The sequence below is a fragment of the Solanum verrucosum genome, unplaced genomic scaffold (assembly GCF_900185275.1).
Source record: "Solanum verrucosum unplaced genomic scaffold, falcon-dt-bn FXZP01000060.1, whole genome shotgun sequence".
Taxonomy (NCBI): domain Eukaryota; kingdom Viridiplantae; phylum Streptophyta; class Magnoliopsida; order Solanales; family Solanaceae; genus Solanum; species Solanum verrucosum.
The window spans coordinates 10,925,555-10,949,865 of NW_026020129.1; the positions used below are offsets into that span (position 1 = coordinate 10,925,555).

At 34.8% G+C, this 24,311-nt stretch overlaps 4 protein-coding genes across 5 annotated transcripts in view; all 4 read left to right on the forward strand.

The window, feature by feature from the left end:
• The first annotated feature begins 1,372 nt into the window (after positions 1-1,372).
• On the forward strand, positions 1,373-5,914 carry LOC125826870 (uncharacterized). Its single transcript, XM_049506211.1, has 5 exons — positions 1,373-1,697; positions 3,577-3,735; positions 4,389-4,649; positions 4,972-5,622; positions 5,723-5,914. Exons 1-5 carry the CDS (start codon positions 1,617-1,619, stop codon positions 5,810-5,812), a joined length of 1,242 nt encoding a protein of 413 aa, XP_049362168.1. The 5' UTR covers positions 1,373-1,616; the 3' UTR covers positions 5,813-5,914.
• A 698-nt stretch (positions 5,915-6,612) lies between these two features.
• Positions 6,613-8,381, forward strand: LOC125826536 (F-box protein At2g26160-like). The gene has a single exon (XM_049505889.1). It carries the CDS (start codon positions 6,940-6,942, stop codon positions 8,095-8,097), a length of 1,158 nt encoding a protein of 385 aa, XP_049361846.1. The 5' UTR covers positions 6,613-6,939; the 3' UTR covers positions 8,098-8,381.
• A 730-nt stretch (positions 8,382-9,111) lies between these two features.
• LOC125826249 (F-box protein At2g26160-like) overlaps positions 9,112-24,311 on the forward strand; it is a 43,854-nt gene continuing 28,654 nt past the window's right edge. Inside the window, exon 1 of the transcript XR_007442934.1 lies at positions 9,112-9,178. The gene's annotated coding sequence lies outside the window, so the exon portion shown is untranslated. The remainder of the gene's footprint in view (positions 9,179-24,311) is intronic.
• Positions 10,272-22,474, forward strand: LOC125826251 (glycerol-3-phosphate acyltransferase 9). 2 transcript variants are annotated; one of them, XR_007442935.1, is made up of 13 exons: positions 10,272-10,533; positions 10,630-10,687; positions 12,097-12,215; positions 12,354-12,453; positions 14,067-14,162; positions 14,247-14,343; positions 15,786-15,873; positions 15,946-16,042; positions 16,311-16,396; positions 16,522-16,641; positions 16,770-16,868; positions 17,041-17,148; positions 22,462-22,474. XR_007442935.1 is itself a non-coding variant. In XM_049505569.1 (12 exons), the coding sequence occupies exons 1-12, from the start codon at positions 10,427-10,429 to the stop codon at positions 17,087-17,089; spliced, it is 1,116 nt and encodes a 371-aa protein (XP_049361526.1). In that variant the 5' UTR covers positions 10,272-10,426; the 3' UTR covers positions 17,090-17,253. The 2 variants fall into 2 exon arrangements, 1 of the variants encoding a protein (XP_049361526.1); XM_049505569.1 differs by lacking the exon at positions 22,462-22,474 and having other exon boundaries at positions 17,041-17,253.

A 24,311-nucleotide genomic window follows, 5' to 3' on the forward strand; every position in this document is an offset into this window, starting at 1 on the left:
AACTAGTACATATTAACAAATAATAATCTTCGGTATAAAGAATTTGGGGAAAAAATATGGACTAAAAAGAATTTTTGGTCAATAGTCAAGCATGATTATTAAATTCTCTTTGTAACTATACTTCTAGCTATTTTCCCAATCAAGATTTTATTTTTTAATTATCATTTTGATAATTGAAGTTGTGAACAAAGAAGGAGAAGAGCAATACTAAAATTATGAGCACTTAATGAAATTTATCTTCACGTTATTATGATACAAAAAAAAAGGAGATGCAAATAATTTTTTCCCCACATTTTAAATTGATGTGATCCAATTCGTAGTGCAAGAACTAAACTAATTAACTTCGAATGTAAATTCAAATATAGTATTCAAAAATATTATAAGCCAAAATAATCGATAATTTAAAGTCATTGAAATAACACTTACATAAATAATGACAAAAGAGTATTATTTAATTCTTCGAATGGTAACTTTATGTCAGATGCCTTTATTTTTTTGACAACTTTTAAATTTTATTTTTTCATGTGTTAAAATAATAAAGAATATCTTAGTACATTTACTTTTCATTCATATTAGTCTTAATAACTAGTAGTTTAAAGCTTTAAGAAAGCGGTGGAGTTTCCACTCTTGCTTCCTTCATCTTAAGTAAGGTTCAATTTACCTTTTCGATTCAAAATTCTTAGTCGAATTGATGACGAGATCAATTTTTTGTTATAGGTTCAAGAGGAAGGAGAGGAACAACCATCCAATGATGCTTTTGCGAAAGTATGGTCACCAATGGCTAATACCTTTTTGAGACTATAGAGCTTGAAATTCACTTTCCATCACTCTATTTAGATAGACATAACATAGAAAGAGAATGACAAGAAAGAACAAATATTTATTGCTTTTGAAAAGTTTGGAGGGTTAATTGAAGTCCGAGATAAATCCAAGACTAACAATTAAGCAACTAGGTGCTGCATGCTTAAACGTCCATTCATCTCATCACGTTCCCCAACGCTTATAAATGTATATCTTTAGTTTATAACTATAAGATTCTAAACTCTCTTTATTTTTTTAAATTTCATGTCAAGTAAAAAATATATTAATAAATTAATACAAAGGATGTGTTCAATATAAGAGAAAAACAAATTTTTCAAAAATAAGAAAAAGTGACTTCCTTAATGAAAGTCTTGGTTTAAAACTCAAATATATACAAATACTTTACCTGTCAAACACAAAAAAATAATAACAAATCACTTGTTTACGAAAAATATTTTTCTTCGTATCGAACAAATTGGAAGGGAGTATAATTTTTGCTTATCCATTTCTAGAAGAATCTAGTCATAGGACACCCACATATATATACCTTGAATTCAGATTCATTGAAAAAAATTGATCAAAATGGCGGGAAAATGTCCTTACAGCCCTTTTTGCCTCGAATAAAACCCTAGCCCATTTTTCACAGAGTAATTTCCTTATGGATAATGGCAGTAAGCATCATCGATTCAGCTGATCGTTGCGTGTAGATACCTTTCTTCTTTCTCCAATTTAGGGTTTCGTGTTCCCAGGTTTTCCTATTATTGCAGCTACTTTTAGGGTTTAATTTGGTTTGATAGCTCATTTCTGGGTTGAAAATGGCTGATGCATTTGAAGAGGATGGTGAGAATACTGTTTCAATTGGAGAGTTTCTCCAAGATCTCGAAGAGCAGGAGCTGGTAATTCACTTTGCTAATTTTGATTTTTTTACTGTATTCTCAATTCAATTTGACTTGTTACGTTGCATTTCTATGTCTGTGTTTGTGGCTGTATGTTAGTAGAATTGAGGATGAATAGTAAATGGAATCATATGCAACTTCCGTTGGTTGTTAGAGTTTGAAGTCACGAAGACATTTATTCAATTATAAAATCCTGCAAAGAGCTTGGTAAAGTTGCTTCCATGTGGCTATGACGTCACAGGTGTGAGCTGTGGAAATGGTTTCTTACAGAAATGCAAAGTAAGGGTGCTTACAACAGCGGGAGCTTAGTGCATTGGTCTGCCCTTTATTTTCATAGTGAAATGTTATAGACAAGTGTGAGAGTAAGAGAACATCTAATTACCTTAATATACAAATAATTAAGTGATAGAATGAAATGCACTCGAGCCCCCTGGGTTTTGTTATGTGGTAAGAGCTTAGCTTGTGATGTGTGGTTACGTGCATATTTCAGGTTCAACTTCTGTTGCAGTCAAAGAATTGGTATATAAGTGAAGAAGGGTAGAGGGGAATGTTAATTATCCGCTGAGTTTCGAACAGTGAGTCATTGGCACTCAGATATTTCACTGTTAAAAGAAGAATGAAATATATCTGAATAGAGCAGAATATATAGATAATTTATGTAGTAAAAGCGAACTAATTTGGAAATGATACTTAATCGGCTGATTTTTTGATTGATAGTAATGCCCATCATCAGATGCTATTCTTCAATGTTAAGTCTTTTATAGTTTGATGTCTTCTATGTTAAACACTTTCTTATGTATGTTTAATTATTGCCAGCCCTTGAATTCCATCCTGATGAGAGTGTTCAGATGAACTCAATCAGTAGTTTGCGTGGAACACATCATATTGGCATGATGTCTTGGAGTTTACCTTTTCCGATGTTAGGCAAATAGCTTCTTTTGCATCGGCAACAGTGTTGATAGTGATATATTGTGCACTTTATGATGGTCATGTTCTTTCTTACTTTTTGACACCTTAGATCCATATTCCATATTAACCATAGAATATTAAGGCTTGAAGATGCGAATTGGGTTATTTTTCTTTCAGCTCCATAAATAGATGTTTAAGATAGGTACTACCGTACTGGGGTAAATATAAATTTTAATATGTTAATATTATCTTTAGCTAGGCATTACTGGTCTCAAGCTTGGTTTAAGTAAGAGGTTTTTGGTAAGTTTATGTCCAGTGTTGTGATTAATATTCTAAATATTGAAAACAAAGTAGAATGATACTGATAGTTCATATAGCTGGTGACTACTAGATTGAGTTTGAGGTGTAGATGTCTAGATGATGATGAATGTATAGGCAGGGGTCTTAGCTAATTATTCTATGCTTATGTCTGTGTAAGAGAGGTGAGAAATCCGATCTACATTCAAAGAGGTCTTTCTAGTTTCTTCAGACATCTGACGGTCGAGTTAATATCTTTGAACTTTCAGAGTTGCCTCTCTAGACCTACTGAAAAGTGAAAACTGGATAACAAGTTTGAGAAGATAAACATGGCATTTGGAGTTATGCTACATAGTGGATAGTCACCGTCAAATTCGAGTAGTGAATTGGATCTTTGAAACGATTGAAGAAGTTTGAATTAATATCGACATTTTTGTGTACGGGATGTTGAAATTAGTTATTTGAATTGCATATTAGTTTTCATTGTACTAGATTCATAGATTCTTGATCCCCACCCCCCCACCCCCACACCCAAATTGTGTCTTTACTCAAAGAGGCGTGTGCTTTAAGTTTTCATTTTGACCAGTGAGTTGATGTTTCAATTTGATCGTTTATTTTACTGTAGTATATGCTTTAATTTTTTTTTTCTAATTGGGATAAATCATTTGATTAGGAAGCAGATCTGGTCTTAGGTGGTGATGAAGGCAAGGAGTGCACCTATAGTAAAGGTTATATGAAGAGACAGGCTATTTTTTCTTGTTTGACATGCACACCAAATGGGAATGCTGGAGTATGCACAGCTTGTAGCCTTTCTTGCCATGATGGTCATGAGGTATTCATTGATCTAAGGACTTGCCTTTTTCCTTCATATAATTAATGATTAAGTTAATGATCTCAGGCTGCTGATGGTAAAATATTTCTGCTTATATACATAAAACCCAGGACTACCTGGGAAAATGAATACCCATGTCACCATTCTGTCTTTTGAAGTGTAAAGAATAAAGATTTCTTGTCGAATGTCAGCAGTTTATGATTTCTGCATGTATATATGGGTGGTTGCCAGTGTACTCCAGTGGATGTGCTATACTCTAATGTTCTCTTTGATTAATCCAACTTGCTGCTTGGTTTTTCATCACTCTAGCATAAGTAGATTGGTAAACTAAAACTGAAATGTTTTTGAAGTTAAACTTAGGTTTTCATTTTCAAAGATGAACTGCATGGCAATGCTGATATTTTTGCATGTCTGGGTTCCCACAAGTGGTATTTTTGTGAAACCATGACTCTAATGTGTTTAAGAATGTTATCAAAAAAAAAAAACGTGTTTAAGAATGTTATCTAGTACAGTAGCATGACTTTTTCAAAATGAGTACTATGGTGCTCTTTCATGTTTTTCTTCTTTGTGGTTATAATTTAAATATCTTACTTCTTACATTGAGATATATTGATCTTGTTTTTTTTTTAAATTTTGGATGCTGATTGAACAAGATTTTGGAACTTTGGACGAAGAGAAACTTCAGGTGTGACTGTGGAAATTCAAAGTTTGGGGAGTTCTTCTGCAAGCTCGATGCTAGCAAAGATGTTGAAAACACGAAGAATTCATATAATCACAATTTCAAAGGTTCATACTGCACATGTGGCCGGCCATATCCTGATCCTGATGTTGAAGACCAATTGGAGAATCTCCAATGCTGCATCTGTGAGGACTGGTTTCATGAGGAGCATCTTGGTCTTGAGTCCTCTGATATGGTTGGTAACTCTTGTTTCTTCTTGCTTAATTTCTGCTGATCATCTTCAATTCCCTTACATTTTGTGTGAGATAACTTGATGATTTATGAAGTTTCAAGGAATTAGTTTGAGATATTTCAGGGATCGTAGCTTCTGAAAATTGTTGTGTTCATTCATGTTGTTCCTTGATTCTTGTCCATCATGAAGGATATATACCCCTTCAGTCATGAGATCACATATTTCCCTGTAATGAATGCATTACTTGTTCCCTGATCTGTGAGTTGGTTGTAATTACCTCTTATGACTCATTAAATAAAAAAGCTAATCCTTAGTCTTTTTACAGGTTCCGAGGGATGACAAAGGGGAGCCTCAATTTGAGGATTTAATCTGCCAGGGGTGTGCAACTGTATGTTCTTTTTTAAAGCTATATCCTGATTCTATCTTTGCACCAGTCCAGCAGCAGACTACTACAAATGCCTCTGAGGACAAGGAGGTGGTTGAAGATGCACCCTTGACTGTGGGATCTTCTAAGGAGCTTAGCAATGGAAGTTCCTCAGTTGAGATTCCTGTAACCGATAATAGTCCTAAAGAAGACTGCAACGGAAAGGCTGTTCTTGGAGAATATGCTGCAACAAACACACTCCTTAATCAGTGTAACACAGTTGCTGGTCCTAGTACCAAATGTGTTGTTGGACTGAATTTGTTAGAAGCTCCAATTAGCCTTGAGAAAAGTAAGTCAATGTTCCTTTCCAAAGACTGGAGAGAAGTCCTCTGTAGGTGTCCAAATTGCATAGAATTCTACAAACAGAAAGGTCTTGTCTTCTTACTTGATAAAGAGGATACCATTGCTGAATATGAGCAAATGGCAAAGCAGAAGAGAGCTCAACATGAGCAAGACCAGAGTGCTGAGTTGCTTAATAATCTGGGCCATGTCGAGAAAATGGAGGTTCTAACTGGTATCGCTGACCTTAAAGACGAGATTGGTACCTACCTGGTATATCCCTCATCCCAAACTGCTACTGTTTAACTGATATTTCTCATTTTCTCAGGATATAGCGCTTGAGCATTCTTTTACCTTTCTATTTCCTTGGCAGGCATCCTTCGATCCATCAAAGGCAGTTACATCTGCTGATGTTCATAGGATTTTTGAGAATCTTGCCCAGAAGCGTAGGCGTATGTCTTGAGTTATCTTGAATGTTCAAGAAAGTAGCTCTGCAGCTACACATCTAGTGTAGTTAGTTTTGCTGCTCAACGCTAAAACACGCAGTAGTTTAACTGTTCTATTTACATGGAGAATTCGTAATGTTGCTTTTCTACTATCTAACTTCAGCTTATCGTGTTGTGTTAGCTACAGTGAGACAATGCGATCATGTTACTGTTAAGTTCAAAAAACTCCTTTGTGTTAGAAAGTATTTATCGGATCAAAATTTTATGTAACTCTTATTCCGCGTTGCAAATGTGCATTGTTGAAGGTAGTGATAATGAAACAGAAAGGAATGTAGTGTTGTGCAAATTAGTTTGAGATTGAGACGTAGTTTTTGTTGTTTTACCAAATGAATAATGATAAACCTTGTGTTTGCAAATAAATCAGATCATGTTTTATACTGGAAATATATAAAGTTACTGCTACAACAAATACATGAAGCATCTAATCAGAGTTTATGCCAAAATAATCACTTCTTTCTTGATTAAACTTTTTATTAAATATTTAACGAATATTAAAAGGGCTTACTTTTGAAAAAGTTAAAAGGATCAAAACGGTTCAAAGCAATACTTTAGAGACTTTTTTGACTTGATTCAAAACATAAGATACCATTTTTATCATTTTCTCATCTTTCTTTCACTAACACTCCCTCTTAGCTGAGATTTGTCTCGTTTGATGGTCGCCGGCGAAGCTGTTCGTCGACGTTCGGTAAAACTGTCAGTTCTTTTTGTTGTTTCTAACTGTGTATTTATCTTTGTTAATCTATTTTGCTTATATCTCGTGTTCGAAAGCTTAGAACTGTAACTACGCCAAAGTGAAAGAAGACTAATTCCTGTTTGGCCATAGATTTGATGTTGATACTTGAAATTTGAATTTTTGAAGTTATGATTTCTGGAATTTGAAGCTGTGTTTGGACATTGGACGTGCATTTTACTCCGATTTTTGAGGTTTTGTGATTGGAAGTCCCAAAAACTATTTGAAGATCAAATTTTGAAAATCTGATCAAAATTCATGATCAAACGGATATTTGAAGTAAACGGTGAAGCCAATTGACTATTTCTGTAAAAGTGATAAACTGAAATTCCTGCCAAAACTCTCTTTACAAATATGTCTGATTGGTCGGACCTTCAACAGGATCTACTGGTTCTAATAGTTAGACGTATAAATTTGATTGAAGACTTCCTAAATTTTGGCATTGTATGCAAATCCTGGCGTTCTGTGGTCACCAAGGAGAATTTTAACAGTAACTTGTGTAGGGTTCCATGGCTAATGTTAGCTGAGGAAGAGGATGATAAAACATGTAGGAAATTCTTTAGTCTCTATAATGGCCTGATTTTGAAGAAGAGAATTCCTAAAGCAAGTGGAAAACGATGTATGGAGTCTTTGGGATGGCTTATCACAGTTGGAAAAGATGAGGGTGAAATTAGTCTGTTACATCCCTTCTCGGGTGTTCAAATTCAATTGCCGCATCAAATTACCACCGACCATTATGAATTCAACCAGACTCCTGTTCCATGGACCTTTGTCCAGAAAGCAATTCTGTCAGCCAATCCTTCTCATACATCTGACTATGTTCTCATGATCATTGAGGGACACTACCAGTTCCTCAGTTTTTGGAGACCAGGAGATTTTTTATGGACCAGGATTAAGAAACCGGTCTATTTCCTACATAATAGTGATGTGGTATATTTCAACGGCCACTTTTATGCAGTCAGTTATAGTGGCTGCGTCCAAGTTTGTGATGTCGTTGACTCTGAACCCACTAAAAGTCTTACCGTAGCACAGCTACCATCATGCATTGATGGTAAGTATTACATCCTAGAATCACTAGGATCATTATTTGTAGTTTCACAAAATGGTGTTGATATAAGGTACGTCAAAGATGATCGCGAAAGAGTTCCAACATATGAAGATGAGGAGGAGGAGGAGGAGAAGATGTACATGTATAAGACAAGAAATTTTCAAGTTTTCCAGATCGATTTAGATGCTTGCAAAACTATGCCAACCAGGGATTTAGGGGACCAAGCTTTTTTTCTGGGTGCTAATGCTTCTCTTTCAGTCCAAGCTTCTCAATTTCCGGGAATCAAGCCCAATCATATTTATTTTACAGACAACTGTTTGGGTGCCTACCTCCACTTTGAAGAAGGAGGTGGCTTGGATATGGGGGTGTTCAACTTAGCAGATGGCAGTATCCAGCCGCATTATGCTGGTGTTTCCCTCAGTCGTGTTTGTCCTCCAATTTGGGTCACACCAAATCCATGTTGAGTGAGTCATTTTTCTATATTTACTCTTTATGTTGTTCTATATGTTCTTGTTTTACCGAGGAAGTCGATTTTAAAGAGTATTTACAACATGCCATTTACCTTAAGACTTGGCTGATGCATCTTTGTCATTTTCATATAATTGGACAAAGGTACTCCCCATTAGTTGTTATACTACCTTGCTTCAAGGCATGTTGTGTTGGAATGTGCTACTGCCTTCTAATCTTCACTACATCAGTATTGTCTAATCTTAGTGGAAACTTGCCCATAATCTAATAATATTGAGGCGCAATCTGAGATTGATATACTAATCGAAAAGAAAGAGGTTTTAAGATTCTTCTATTACTCTGATTCAGTAAACTGTTTCTTAAAGTTGTCTATTCAAGGGTTGAAATGAGTTTCACACAGAAAGAATTAATATATGTTTGAGATGCTTCAACATACTGTCATTCTGCATGTACTCGTTAGTCGTTAACCTCTCTTGCCTGAAACAATAGAAGCAACAAGGCAATATTTGAGATTCTTCATTTTGATGTATCCTCTACTTGAAGTCATTCTTTTAAAATGCCCAACCCTTATTCCTAGTGACCGATGTTGCATTAACTTTCACCTTGTAAGCACTTCTATGTCTTTCCTTCTTGACCAATTTAGCTGGAGCCTAAAGTACCTTTTTCGAATCTCACTTTTTTGGACAAGAGGACTTTAAATAAGTCGATGAGTGCATTGCGCTTTCTGGAGATGTTATTGAATACTCTCATCTGGACTTACTAGCAGAGACAATGGTGACGTTTTTGAACATTTTCTGCTTATACTCTTTTGTTGGTGCACCATTGCTCTTTTTCTCGTTGTTGCACTTGTTACTGTTTAACGGGTATCTAAACAAATATTGGGTGAACGATATCCTTGTTATCCCTCATCACTTACAATTACTCTTTAACAAGAACTGGTATGTCTCGTTTATTCTGGATATAGCTTTTGGCTGTTTATTTACCGCGACATTTCCTTGACAGGTATCCATTGATCCATCGAAGATATTCAGATGATTTTTGAGAATCTTGCCCAGAAGCCCGTGCATATGACTCAAAGTTATTTTGGATGTTCAAAAAAGTAGCTTTGCAGCTACACATCTAAAGCATGTAGTATTTTAACTGCTTGTTAATGTGGCTCTACTACTATCCAACTTTAGCTTATTGTGTAAAACACACGAGGGTGAGGGTCTTTCGGAAACCGCCTCTTTACCTCTACGAGGTAGGATAAGGTCTGCATACACTTTATCATCCCCAGACTCCACCTGTGGAATTACAATGTAGTGGTGGTGTTAAAATGCACAGGGTCGTTATCGAGCTAGACGATAGTAGTCTTTTTTACTCTTTGGAGTGGGTATTAGAGTTCCCTATTGCTCTTACAAAGTTATTGTTGCTCATTTACTTGGAATGAATTCTTTAAGGCTGCCACAATGCTAATGTGACACCTAAAATAGTTCATTGCTGATATTATTTATTTAAATGAACTGTTGATTTTGACTCTCGAAATCTAAGTTATGTTATATAAATCGAGGTGGAAAGAGTATTACTTATGAACATCTTGACGTCATACGTGACAAATAATTTCCCCCAAACACTAAAAAAGGCAGAAAACTATTGGTTCTTGAACGACGATTCTCATAAAAAGATGTTAAAGAAATTAAATTTAAACATTATATTATATTTTAAAGGATATTTTAATCATGTTATAATTATTTCTATTAATATAATAATAATATGTAGACTAACAAAATTGTTACTAAGAAATTCAAATAAAAGAGGTAGCCCACTAAGTGTAATATTATAAACCATTTTTTTTATTTTCGTATAAAATATTTTTCACAAAAATAATTTTGTTTGTACCAAATACACCTTTTAATCTCGAATTAATACAAAAAATGCTTTAGTGATTTAAACTCATAATTTTAAAATTGAAAATGAAGTGAGTTTATGTATCAAAATACCTAAGATTTTGTTTGACCCTTTTCTCCTCCATCTTGAATTCCTTCTGCGATAATTCACAAATCACCAAAATAAATAAATAAATTTTATTTAGTAAGTTTAATATGACTAGCTTAATTAAAAAGAGATTAAGGAAAAAAACAATCAATCTCGACCTTGTGTTTTTGTTACACCAACTCAACCGTAATTCTCATTTGCAATTTATTGCTTATGATTTTAATTTCTGAAAATTTCATAATCTGTTCTTTCTGAAAAGGGCATCTTCTTGAAGTGAGTGAAGCTAGTGAATGCTCTCTGTGTGTGTATATCAAGAAGGAACAGGTTCTTTGTATTGTTGATATCAAAATCATGAGTAATCTTAAATCTTCAAGCTCTGAATTGGACTTTGATCGACCCAATCTTGAAGATTATCTTCCTACTGGATCCATTCAAGAACCCCATGGAAAGCTTCGATTGTAATCCCCTTTTCTCCCCCTTCTTCTTTTGGTGCTTTAAATGTTCCAAAGTTTTGATTTTTATGTAACCCCTTTTGGTTTAATTTGTGTTTTCAGGCGTGATTTGCTCGATATATCTCCCACCTTAACCGAGGCTGCTGGTGCAATTATTGACGTGAGTGAAAATTTCTGTTATTGAATTTCAATCTTACATCGACCCATGACTGTAAATTTACTGATTGTTGCATTTCCATAAACAATTGAGCTTTACTTCCAAGTGGGGTTTGAGGAGGGTAGGATGTAGGCTGAGCTTACGGGTACCTTTTCTGGAGTTGAGAGGTTGTTTTGATAGACTCTTGGATGAAAAAGGGATGTTATGAAAGCAGGCTTCAAATTTACTGATTGTTGCACTTCCATAAACAATTGACCTTTACTTACAGGTGGGGTTTGGGGATGGTACGATGTACGCTGAGCTTACCCGTATCTTTTTGGGGCAGAGGGGTTGTTTTCGGTGGACTCTTTACTGAAAAGGGATGTTATGAAAGCAGGATTTCAAGAAAAATGTAACAACCAAATAGGAAGGTACAAAGCAAATGATGCAACAAACAGTACTAGTCATAGAAGAATAGGAAACTATGCAATTAATAAATAGTACCTCACATAGCAAGATACAAAGCAAAGGGGGGGAGGATGTACACATTGGGTCTGGGAGGGAGGATGTACGCAGAGCTAACCCCTACCTTTCTGAGGGTAGAGAGGCTATTTTCGATAGATCCATTGGCTGATTAGGAATGATATTGAAGCAGGGTTTCAAGAAAAATGCAACAACCAAATAGGAAGGTACAAAGCAAATGATGCAACAAATAATACTACACATAGAAGAGTAGGAAGCTATGCAATTACTAATTAGTACCACATATAGCAATATACAAAGCAAATGAGGCAACAATTGCCCTCTAGATTTTTCCAAGACTTGGTTTTGGACTGCTCTTATAGTTTGAGAAAGTTTTAGATAGGCCACTATTATTATTATGTATGTGTTGAAAAGAAGTAGTTTGGATCTCAACCTAATAATTCAGGAAATCCCATTTGTATATTTCAGCATATCTTTCTCATCATAATTTTCCTAGAGGTAATTTTCCCCCCTTCTATTAAGTGATATAATCACATCGAGGTTTTAGGAAATGAAAGGATTTATCATTATAAAAAAAAGGAAATGAAAGGAGTTAAAGTTACCTAAGAAAAAATATTCCAATTTCATGCATGTGTCTGAGTATTCAACTTAAAGCTGTAGTCTTAAAAGAACATAAAGGAGAAGGACTGGGTTAGCGATATACTAGACATTCAACTCGGATGTCACTTTTGCTCTGTCAACTGCCCATTTGCTTATTTTCTGACGCGTGCCAATTGATTTATTATTTAACCACCTTGACTGCAAAGTTGCCAATTCTTGCACTACCAAAAAACAATTTGACCTCTACTTCTTTTGGATTTTGTCAAAAGTTTTATTTGAAGCTTGGCCTTTCAGTTTCATGAAGTTTAATTATCCATTTTCATTTGCGTATATCCATTCGTTTTTTGCAGGATTCTTTCACCCGATGCTTCAAGTCAAATCCACCAGAACCTTGGAACTGGAACATCTATTTGTTTCCTTTATGGTGCTTAGGGGTTGTTGTTAGATATGGAATTCTTTTTCCTATAAGGTTTAGTCTCTTTCAGTTCTTTTATTTTTCTCATTTGAGTCCTAATCATGAACTAATTTTAGTCACCTATTGCAATAGCTTTTCACTACCCCATTGAAAGCTCACTCTTTTCATCCTTTGTTTCTAATTCAATTGCAGAGTCATTGTCTTGACAATAGGATGGATAATATTTCTGTCTTGCTATATCCCGGTGCATTTACTTCTGAAAGGGCACGATAAGTTCAGGAAAAAGCTAGAGGTATCTCTCTTGCTACCCAGTTTACTTAAATTTTCTCTTCTATTATTTTTAGTTGAGGACTGCACTTTGGTTGGCATTTGCTCACAATATATATATGATAACGTTTATCTTTATCCTTGGCCTTACTGTGGAGAAAATTATATTCATCTTATAAGGAATTTGTGAGTCACACATTAAGAGAAACATCACTCGCTTAATGGAAAGGAACTCCATAGCTTAAGAAAATTTTCTTTGGTAATTAGCTAATATGCCTGTGCTGAACTAGGCGTATAAAGAACTGCATGCTCAAAGAAATATGGTTAAGAAAAACATCACCCGCTTAGCGGAAAGGAACTCCATAGATTAAGAAAAATTTCTTTGGTAATTAGCCAATAAGCCTGTGCTGAACTGGGCCTAGAAAATGAACTGCATGCTCAAAGAAATATGTTTAAGCTAACCAGAGAGTCCATCAGCTGCAATGTTCAGCATTCTGTCTGGTGAAATACTGAACAATTGGGTTCAAACAAGAGCAGGCACACTACTGTATGAGGAAACCAAGTTTAGTTCATAAGACTTTGGCAAATTATGGCAGATATTGATACGGAAACTGGTTTTGAAGAGAGCTTTGTATATATATGCTTGTTTGTACAATTTGTTAAAGCTGCTTTATTTACACTATGCTACTTGTTAAGATGATGGAAAGACTAGTTCTTTTAACTTGGCATGCACATAGAAATTACTGAAACTTGAGCAATATGATTTCCCGAGAAATAGGAATATGTTCCAAAACAAACAATTGAAGCAAGCATGGGATTTCACTGTATGAACAGAAATTACTCTAGCTGCAAACATTACGAAATGCAATTAGCTATGGAAATGGAACACTTCATTATGTTGATTAGCTTTGGAAATTACTTATTGTGTCTGGACCAGGTTTCTGCAACATCTGTGTATATGTTCAAGTATGATCTTGGATAAAAAATGTGGTGAAACACATTGAAACATTACACAAGGAATCTGCTACATCTGTTTCAATAAATAGCTTTTGCAAACAAAAATAGTCATAGAAGAAATTCAGATACACTATGCTCATTGTTCGTTTATTTTTTCAGCTGAAGCCTGAAGCTTCTGTCTGTCTTTCTTCTTTTCTTGGTTCACCAAATGACCTTTTTTTCCTTTGTAGCCGGTTGACATTCAAACAAAAACCATCAAAGACAATGCGACAGAAACTATCCCTAATTTAAAAAACTTATTGGCAGTATTTAATGGCATTATGTGTTGTGGAATACTATCCCTATGATGGAAAGAAACCAATCTACCAGTGTCCAGTACTCAAGTATATAATAAAAAACGGCAGTATTAAAAAAGACATTCAAATCAAACAAGAATATTCAAATAAGAAATACAATATTCAAATCAACTTGAGTCATCCTCCGGCTCCCGACCGACAGCGGCTTGACCCCCATCCAATTTTTGGGCCCACCTGAGTAAGATAAATTGGCAATATGTTGGGAAGTTATCTATTATGAATTAAGATGCCTAGACTTGCTTATTTTGCACTTCTGTTATTCCTTTGAAGAGTATGTATACATATTAAGGTTTCTGTTATCCCTTGCCTTGGTTAATTTTCTTAGAGGTGCCTGGTGGAGCTGATATGCAGTTTCTTTGTTGCATCTTGGACTGGGGTTGTCAAATACCATGGCCCACGACCTAGCATACGACCTAAACAGGTACATCTGCTGCTATAATAGAAATCAACATGTGAAACATCTTCTTTGATACTTCTAAAGTCGCCTTATGCATTTTATTGACAGGTTTTTGTGGCAAATCACACTTCAATGATTGACTTTATTGTCTTAGAGCAGATGACTGCATTTGCTGTGATCATGCAGAAGCATCCTGGGTGGGTCGGTAAGAGTTCTAAAGCATTTGCATTGTTTGCGTTCTTTTTGTGCGTCATTCAAAAGTTTCTGAGCTTTAATATGAAGACATGCATATTAATGGCTAAACCTAAATATACAATCTTGGGATGGAGCATTTCTAAAGTTAAGGTTTAATAACACCTCAACAGTTAAATTTCAAAATTTTCTTAGAACCTATAATTCTGGTAATGATTCAAGAACAGGGTGTTTGGAAAGAATTTTGCAGATTTTGTCATGATAATTGCATAAGCAAATTAACAGATATTTGGTGCAGAGTGAGTGCATTGATCTGAACTTAGAGTTGAACTTGGTTTACTTTACTAGTCAAAAAATACATAGGTGTATATTGAAGCTTAGGTAACTATAAGTTGGCTGTGTAGACCCTCTTAACTTCTGGCCATGCTAGTTGGACCTTTTTTTAATAAAAGAATATTTTTCTCAGACAAGACTCTTGTGGATGTTGTTCTGCAAACTGCATAGCTAATTAGCAAAAATTCAGTGCAGAGTGCAAACTGAGTGCATTTGATGTGGAAAACAATTATTGAAGCTTAGTGTAACTATGGTTTGACTGTCTATACCTTCTATTTGTTATCGTGCTATTTGAATTTCAATCAACAAAACCATATTGTTCATGATTATAAGAGCTTTTGCTTGACTAGCTCCAAGTTATTTTATATTGCTACCCCTCCTCCTTACCTCTTTCATTGGGCAAGCAAATCTTGTACGGGCAGAATTCAAAGCCTTGTTTGTACTAGTCTAGAAAAGACATTTCACCAGTTACTATTTTGATAATTGGTTATTTCTATGAATTTAGAATCTTGTATGCATAGAGTTTTATTAGATCACCAGGCCAATTACAAACAACAAGTTAATTAGATCTTCTTCACTGCCTACTGGTGCAGTCTACTATCTAGGCCAAAATTTAGTCTAACTTGCTAATCACTTGCTTAATTTCTAGCATTACATTTGCTTATGTTCAGACCTTAAGGTGTATAAGGTGCTATACCCATCCCTGCTAAAGTGTGTCAATAGGGGCGATGCAAGCATGACCCTTGTACTGTAATTCACCTTGTCAGTAATGGAGGGGTACCGTTCAATTGTTTCAAAGTATTTGAATTGTGTGGCACAACTGCACTATTAGTTGTACTTCGATTTCCGTGTTATTTTGCTGTAGTTACTGATCAGAATGCTTTGTTATGCTTTCACTTCCGTTTATTCTTTTTCTGAATTCCCTCTCTACCTAAGCATGCGACCTTCAAGGGTATTAGGTTACCTTTCTGTAGGTACTTGAGAAGAAAAGTGACACGCGTGCTTAGGGAACTTTAAGCTGCAAACTTGTCTTCGTATAACTGCAAGGATAAAATTTAGAAGTGATTCTTTATGTCTCCTCTTCCGTATATCAATTTCTCATTAGAAATAATATTTTTGCAGGACTACTGCAGAGCACCATTTTAGAAGGTGTTGGCTGTATCTGGTTCAACCGCTCAGAAGCCAAGGATCGTGAAATTGTAGCAAAGAAGTACGTGATGTCCGAAGACTCATTCTAGCATCTCATTTTGCTCTGTTTTTATCCCCTATTTTAATTTTTCAGGTTGAGGCAACATGTTGAAGGGGCCGATAACAACCCTCTTCTTATATTCCCTGAGGGAACTTGTGTAAATAACCACTACACCGTCATGTTCAAAAAGGTAGGCCCAATGAATTCATTCATTTTAAAAAAAATTAATGGTTGAGCTCTCCTTGCCCCAAATTATAGGTCTTTTGAAAATTCCCCCTTCAATTACGAGGAGTTCTTTCTTGTGAGTAATTGGTTACAGAGGGAAACTGAAAAGTTCCATTTTATGTTGTTTCTGATCTTCAGTAATATTTTAGTATTTTTTTTTTCTTAATGTGGTTCTCCAAGTGTTTAAGCTTATGGTTTGTATGCCTCTATCCCTTTTCATGCATGATGAATAGGGAGCATTTGAACTCGGCTGCACCGTCTGTCCTGTTGCAATCAAGTACAACAAAATTTTTGTTGACGCCTTTTGGAATAGTAAAAAGTAAGGTTTTCTAAATGCCAAATTGCTTATCTGGTTTGTTGGTTGGTATTCATTTCGTTATAATCTATCTTCTCTCCTGTTTTTGTTTGCTAATTTAAAGTTTGCCTTTCTTCTATTAAATGCAGACAATCCTTCACAACACACCTCTTGCAGCTCATGACATCTTGGGCTGTTGTCTGTGATGTTTGGTACCTGGAACCTCAGAATATAAGACCCGGGGAGACTCCAATCGAGTTTGCAGAGAGGTAAAATTTCCCATTCTGAAAAGCAGTAACTATTGTTCCAACAGGAGCATTCATCTTATCAGATGTTAGAAATTAATTTTTCGACGGAACTTGTATTTAAGGAAATCCTTGCCAATTTTCTCTTTCAGGGTGAGGGACATCATTTCTGTTAGAGCAGGTCTTAAAAAGGTTCCTTGGGATGGATATTTGAAATACTCTCGTCCTAGCCCCAAGCATCGAGAGAGGAAGTATGTTTGCTATATTGCTCCCTCCTCCTCCCCCCCTCAAGTAGTATAGACTTAATGCTTTGTGCTGTTCAGATGCTTTCCTTTACCTGCTATGTCGGATGATGGTTACTGTACTGATCATTTCAAGGTTATGAAAGTTTGAAGTCACGGTTTGTTTGTTTTGTATCTCCAGGCAGCAGAGTTTTGCAGAATCAGTGTTGCGTCGCCTGGAAGAGAAGTAGAGAACTGGATGTATGCTTTGTCTCCATGTTCCACTCTTGCTTTGAGTTTGATTTTATTCTCAAGTTTTTATTTTCTGTGGTCTATAGGTGTTCACTTCTTAGCCATAGTTGAGAAAATTTTAGTACAAAGTTGGCAACAATGTCTGTGAAGCCCTTTGCTTATTCTCATGAGTTATTACTTTGGATGTCCACACAAGATACATGTTTCTTGAGGCTCCTGTTTAAAGAATTAAACCTTCTGTGTTTTTAGATTCTTGTGCACATTACAGTATCCCTTTTAAATATATGGGTGTGGAGGAGTTTTTGTTTTTTGTTTCCCGCTTGGTGTCTGATACTCGCATTGGAATCTACTAATTTTGATTCCCATCGGAAAGTCTCATAAAGGGGATAAACTGCTCTCTTAGTAGAGACGACTTCGTACCTAGGAGAACTTGAACCAAGACCCTTCGTTAAGGATGTATGAGTACTTACTATACAAGTGTGGAGGAGTTATTTAATAAACTTAACAATTTGTCTGTATGTATCTGTCTTGTGATAGTAACACAATTTTTTTTCTTGAAACAATTTTCTTATTTTATACTTGTATAACTCACCTTCAAACTAATTATCAAACGACCCCTTAGGCAATAAGTTATTCATGTATAAAATAAATACGACTTTTGTTTCATCATTTAGAAATTCATATAATTAATATACATATAAGCTATGAGGAATTGGTGTATATGCAGGGTAAAAGATTACAGACAAAACTAGTATGTTCATTATTAATATCGACATAGTGAAATCTTTCGGCAATAACTATTTTTTATGATGAGAAGAAAGGTTTACTTTGTTACCTTTAATGGAAACTCTTCTACTAATAATCGATGTATATATTTATTTGTAAAATCATATTTTTTATGATAAGAAGAAAGGTTAACTTTGTTACCTTTAATGGGAACTCTTGTACTAATAATCAATGTATATTTATATTTTTAAAATCATAATCCAACTACGTTTTTTGTTGTAAGAAAAAACCTATGTTTTATAAGAAAAATGTCTACTCCATTATTATAGACGCACATAAATGCTTCCTTTTACGATGTGGGTGGTTAAACTTAACAAATTTTTTGAGTTGCATTGTGAAGTTTAGGACTAAAATGATGTATTAGTACTATTTCGATTACATAATATATATGAAGGACTAGATAAACAAACTCTTATATACATTAAGCTAATGTTTGACCAAATATTTAAGAAGATTTAGAAAATCTAATTTTCAAATATTTATAAATTTTCTAAAAATGGCTCAAACTAGTTTTTGGGTTTTTGAAATTTCCGCTTCAAAATTTATGACCAAATAATATACAGTTCGATTATGTGATATATATATAAAGGACTAAATGATAATTTATTTTAAATACATTAAACACTATTTTGACTAGTGATATATAAAAATGGACTAAAATAATACATAACCAATATATTTGAGACCATTTTGATATTTTCTCAACAATTTTGTGTAGTAAAAGCAAAGTCCAAAATGTAACTGAAAAATTTGCTTTATATCCTTTCAAAAAACACATCTCTTCGAACAGTGTGCTTCATTGGAAGCTCCGCTCCCTCTCAGTGTTCGACCTCCCGGCGAACGCTGATGGGGAGCTCCGCCCCTCTCAACGCTCGTCATCTCCGGTGAAACTCCGGTATTGGAGCTCCCGGAGAACACTGATAGGGAGCTCCGCCGTCTCCGCTGCAAGACTTGGTTGATGAACAGTCACCGGTTTGCTTGTCCATTTCATCAGTTTTCATCGGGAGTTCAGTTCACATAAATTAGGTATTTTCCGTCCATTTGCCCAATTTTATTAAATCCTTTCGTTAGCTAGGGGATTGAAAACGAGAAAAATGAATGATTGGTCGGGATTTGAACGTGAATTGTTGGTTATAATTGTTGACGTATAGATCTAATTGGGAATTACCTTAATTTTCGCATGTTTGCACATTGGGGCACTGTGTAACCCCCAAGGACAATGTTAATAGTAAGTTGCTTAGGTTCCATAGCTTATGGTGGCTGTGGAATAGAATGATAACAAATGTAGGAAATTCTTAGTCTTTACAATAGCATGATTTGAATAAGAGGATTCCAGGAGCCCTGGAAAATGATGTATGGAGTCTATGTGATGGGTTATCAGAGTCGGAAAGGAGGTGAAATCGGTCTGTTAATCCATTGTCTGGTGTTCAAATACAATTGCCACATCAAAATACCACCGAACGTTATCAATCCATCAAGGCTTTACAACCATGGACCTTTATACATAAAGCAGTTCTGACAGCTAATTCTTATTGATACGTCTGATTACATTCTCATGGTAATTGAGGGAAAACATCCAGTCGCTCAGTTTATGCAGACCAGGAGATTTTTTATGGACCGGGATTAAAAAATTGACCTATCAAGGACATATCAATGATGTGTTATATTTCAGTGGCAACTTTTATGCAATCGGTTATAGCGGCTAGGGATTTAGGGGATAAAGCTTTTTTCTTGGGTGTGATGCTTCTCTTTGGGTCCAAGCTTCTCAACTTCCGGGAATCAAGCCCGATCATAGTTATATTACAGATGATTGTTTGGGTGCATACCTCCAGTTTAAAGAAGGTGGCGGCTTGGACATGGGGGTGTTCAACTTAGCAGATGGCAGTATCCTGCCACATTATATGGTGTTCCCTCAGCCGTGTCTGTCCTCCAATTTGGGTCACACCAAATCCTTGTTGAGTGAGCCATTTTTCTATATTTACTCTTTTTGTGATTCTACATGTTCTTGTTTTACACCGGAAGTCAACTAGATTTTTTAAAATAGTATTCACAACATGTCATTTATCTTCAGACTTGGCTGATGCATCTTTTTGGTTTTCATATAATTGGACAAAGGTACTCTCACTAGTTGTTAGCTTGCTTCAAGGTATGTTGTGTTGGATGGCTGAAGGATTTATCAAAGAAAATGTAATTTTCCTTAGTGTTTTCTTTAGGAAGTTTCTACTCATTAATAAAATGTGAACATCTTTAATAGATTTGTATAAATTTTCTTTTTGAATATAATGGAACTTTCTGATGTCTGATTGGATTACTTGGAAGCCTCTTAGGAGGATCAACATTTCTATGATGCCGTTAAGATTAGGAAAAAATGATGACAAATATACTGATGGAGAAACAATTAAATGCAAGAAGTAGATTGTTTACTGTTGTTATGGACCCTTTATGTTGTGTGACTTGAGACTTAATTGTTTGGTTCTCTTTTGTTTTTCTCTTTTATCGCATGCTAAGTTTTGTTTGAAGTGATGATATCCATACTTGTATAGTGATATGGTTTTATCATTATTCTGTTTCTTGTTGTTTCTCCTCTGTACATAGCCAATCCTACCTTATTGGACTGGTTAAGTCACGGTAATTAGAAAATAACATGCTAGCAAATAAATATGTAAACATTCTTGGTATAAATGTTGTTTTATCATATTTGTTGAGTTTAGAACTGGTACTTGATACTTGAATAATTTATTCCACTATTTGGTTAACTACGTAAATATTTTGGCTGTTTGCATGTGTCTTATTGGCAATTTTGCATGTTTAACTCCCCATGAACATGAGGAGTTTCGTACACTGGAATTTCTATTCTGTAATTTGAGTAAATCCATGGAATCTGAAAACTTTGAAGTTCAAAAAACACTCTTCAGAATAGGATATGAGGAAATATTACTCTTTAACTGATGTGTCTAATTTATTCTTGATATAGCTTTTGGCTGTTTATTTACCGTCACACTTCCTTGACAGGCATCCTTTGATCCATCAAATCCAGTTACATCTGTTGATGTTCATAAAAATTTTGAGAATCGTTCCTAGAAGCACATGTGTTTGAAGGAAGCCGATGCACTAAAGCTCTCGCTATGTGCGGGTTTCGGGGAAGGGCAGAACCACATGGGTTAGAAGCACAAACCTATGACTCAAGTTATCGTGGATATACAAGAATGTAGCATAATTTGCAGCTACACATCTAGCGTAAGTTAGTTTTGTTGTTTATTGCTAAAGCATGTTGTATTTTAATTGATATATGTATAAGGTGGAATTGTTGCTATTGCTCAACTACTATCTAACTTTAGCTTATCATATTGTGTTAGATATTGTTAGACAATGTGATCATGATACTGTTGAAGCTCAAAGGACTCCTTTGAGTTATCAATAGTATTAGTCGGATAAAAATTTCCCATTCCTCTTATTTCCTCTTTACAATTAGAACGTGTTCAAGCTTTGAGAAAGAGGGTTTCTTGTAGTAACTTGTATCACTAACGGGTATGTTCAAGGTAGTGATAATGAAGGGGGCAGAAATAGAGCGATATGCAAATTAATTTGAGATTAAGATGTATTTTGTTGTTTTACGAAATGAATGATAATAAGCCTGTGCTTCACAAACAAGTCATACCTAGAAGTAATCTTCATCCAATGAATAAAGTGGGAAGGAAAAGGTAGAAGAAAGAGAAATTAATGACTTTTACCTAGTAGAAATATATCAAGATACTATTACAACCAATACATTAATATTTGCAATTGTTTCAACTTCTTGCTGCATCGCTTTTCGTATGACAAATATATGAATGAAAATAAAGATTAAAGGGCTCTCTATAGCTAAAACATTTTTTATTCTCAATCATAACTCACCAAAATGGTCATTTTCCGAGTTGATGTTCTGTCATCAGAATATCATAAACTAAGGGATCATTTAGATGCTGGTTAGGAAGTTGACTTAGGCATGTTTTAAAACTAGCATAATTAGTACTATGTTTGGTAGCATTTCATTTGCTATGTATAAAATTTAGCACACCAAGTACAGTGTTTAGTTACCTAAAAGTAATTGATTCAAATAAATTAAGTTTAGAACGGGATATAAAACTATCATAAGCAGAAAAAGGAGAATAAATAAGAATATATATCCGGGAAGCGGGAAATGTCGGAACCAAAAAGGTAGGTATATGTACTAATTAATGAGAAATAGAAACTTAACCTAATTTAGTCACTCGTTTGGACAACTCAAACTAAAATCTAAAAAAATGAAACTTTTTATTTATGATAATTAGAACAAGTATATACTATGCATATTTAAATACCATTTTAAAGTCTTTTTTAGTATACAAATTTATAATTTTCCCATATAGCGACATAATAATGCATTCAATCTTCTTTCCATATCATCACCTTTTTATTTCAAGCTACAATTCATTTTAATTTTTCAACAAAGGTCTTCTTGTAACCGTTAAAAAACTACTATACGTATCACAATGTTACAATTAACATTTAGAAAAGTAATTTCCTTATATAGTCGTGACATTAGGAATAGTAAACAATTTTCAAGTTTTAAGTTTTTAGTTATATGACACTAGAATTTTGTCTTATATTTTATAACTTTGGATTAAACTATTTGAATTTTCGTGTCTACCAGTAATTGTTGTAGTTGTATTGAATGTTGTATGAAAGTTGTAAATAAGTTGTGCATTGTATAATTAGTTCTATAAAAAATGTTTTTAAGATGTATGCTTTTGTATGTTTGAGGAATAACATTTCAATACAAATTTTATACATACTTTACAGATTTTGTTTGTTTTGAAAAAAGATTTATACAGTTATATACATATTGCTTACAACATGTATAGTCTTTTTCCAGAAACCAACATGAACTTCATACAAGATTTATACAATTATAGACATACTTCTCACAGAATCTGCATGAACTTGTGAGCAAGATTTGAAGCCTGATTTCGTTGACGTCTTGAAAGAGAAATCCTTTTATGTTTGGTAAAACGGAAAAATACTGTTACTTTTGGTAATATGACGTCTAATTTCAAAATCCAAAACCAGATCAGGTTGGGGAAAGAAAATGTGTCCTAACTAGAAATCGTAAAGGCTATAAAACCTCGTGCATCCATCCTTGTTATTGGTAGGTCATCTCGATTGTTCGACAAGCTGATAGTGGCTGTTTAAGCTATTAAATTTGTTTTGGGTAAATCTTCTTTGCTGCCTTTGTATATATTTTCTGATTCATGTTATACAACAATTTTCTGATACCTCTTTGACTATTATAGCTCCCAGTGCTCTTTTGATATTGGTTTTTGAAGAATTACTCAATTGGTGGTAGTGAAGCTGTAGCTTTTTAGAACCTTATGGTTTATTATTTTCTGAGGAATTTGTCAAGCAGCAATATAAACTGTCACTGTTGGAGAGTGAAGTTAACTTTTTTGCAGTTATTTGAGGAATTGGACACCATATTAGTAAAAGTTGCCTTCTTTATTTAGAATCCTCTTGTATGAATTCCGGTTTTCTCCATTGATTATATTTACTCGTATGATTTGGCGTTGCACTTCAATGAGCTAGAATCAACCTTGCAAATTTGGTGAATAATTGGTGGGAAAAAAAGGAGCATTGTAGTATGGGTGTTAGAATTGACTTCTTATCTTGATGTTTTGAAACAACATTAAGATAGATATATATGTACTCATTGTGATTAGTTTCCGGATTGTAACAAATGACATGTGTGCTTGGTGATCATCTCTTTTGGTTGTTATACTAAGTTTGTGTGATACTGTGAAAGTTTTATGGTTGTTAATTTGTTCTAATATTATACATCGCATTCCCTATGATGTTTCAGATTGTAAATGGTTGGTTGCTCGGAGCTTCCACAGGATTTGCTGAGGTTGATAGGTCATTGTCTTGTTACATATACCAATTCCAGTTCACATGTGTTTGAACTTCATGGAGGTCAGTATTACCAACTATTTCTAGTAGTAAGGGAGTTCAGCCATGGTTGCTGCTGCCTCATGACGATAGTGAAAATGAAAAATATGAAAAGTTTCTTATTAGCATGCATGAAAGAAGAGTAGTTTACTATCTTGAGATCCCGTAGGTCCTTGGTAAGAAGGAGTTTCACGGTTCGTCCCATGGATGGTTAGTTTCTAATTTTCTATTGAAAAAGACTCCTAAATCTGCCTAACCTAATCACTAGGGTTGAAATCACACCTTCCACCGAGGTATGAGTACCCCGATGTGAGAAAGTATTGTGCTAAGAAGCTTGAAACTGAATATTTGCTTGAAGTCCATGATGGACAGACTTTATTCCTTCCAGTGATCTGGCAACGCGCCTTTTATTCAAAGTCGTCCTATCTTCATGTCCTGCCTCTAGCAAAGTTAACTCTTTGTTTGTCGCCATCT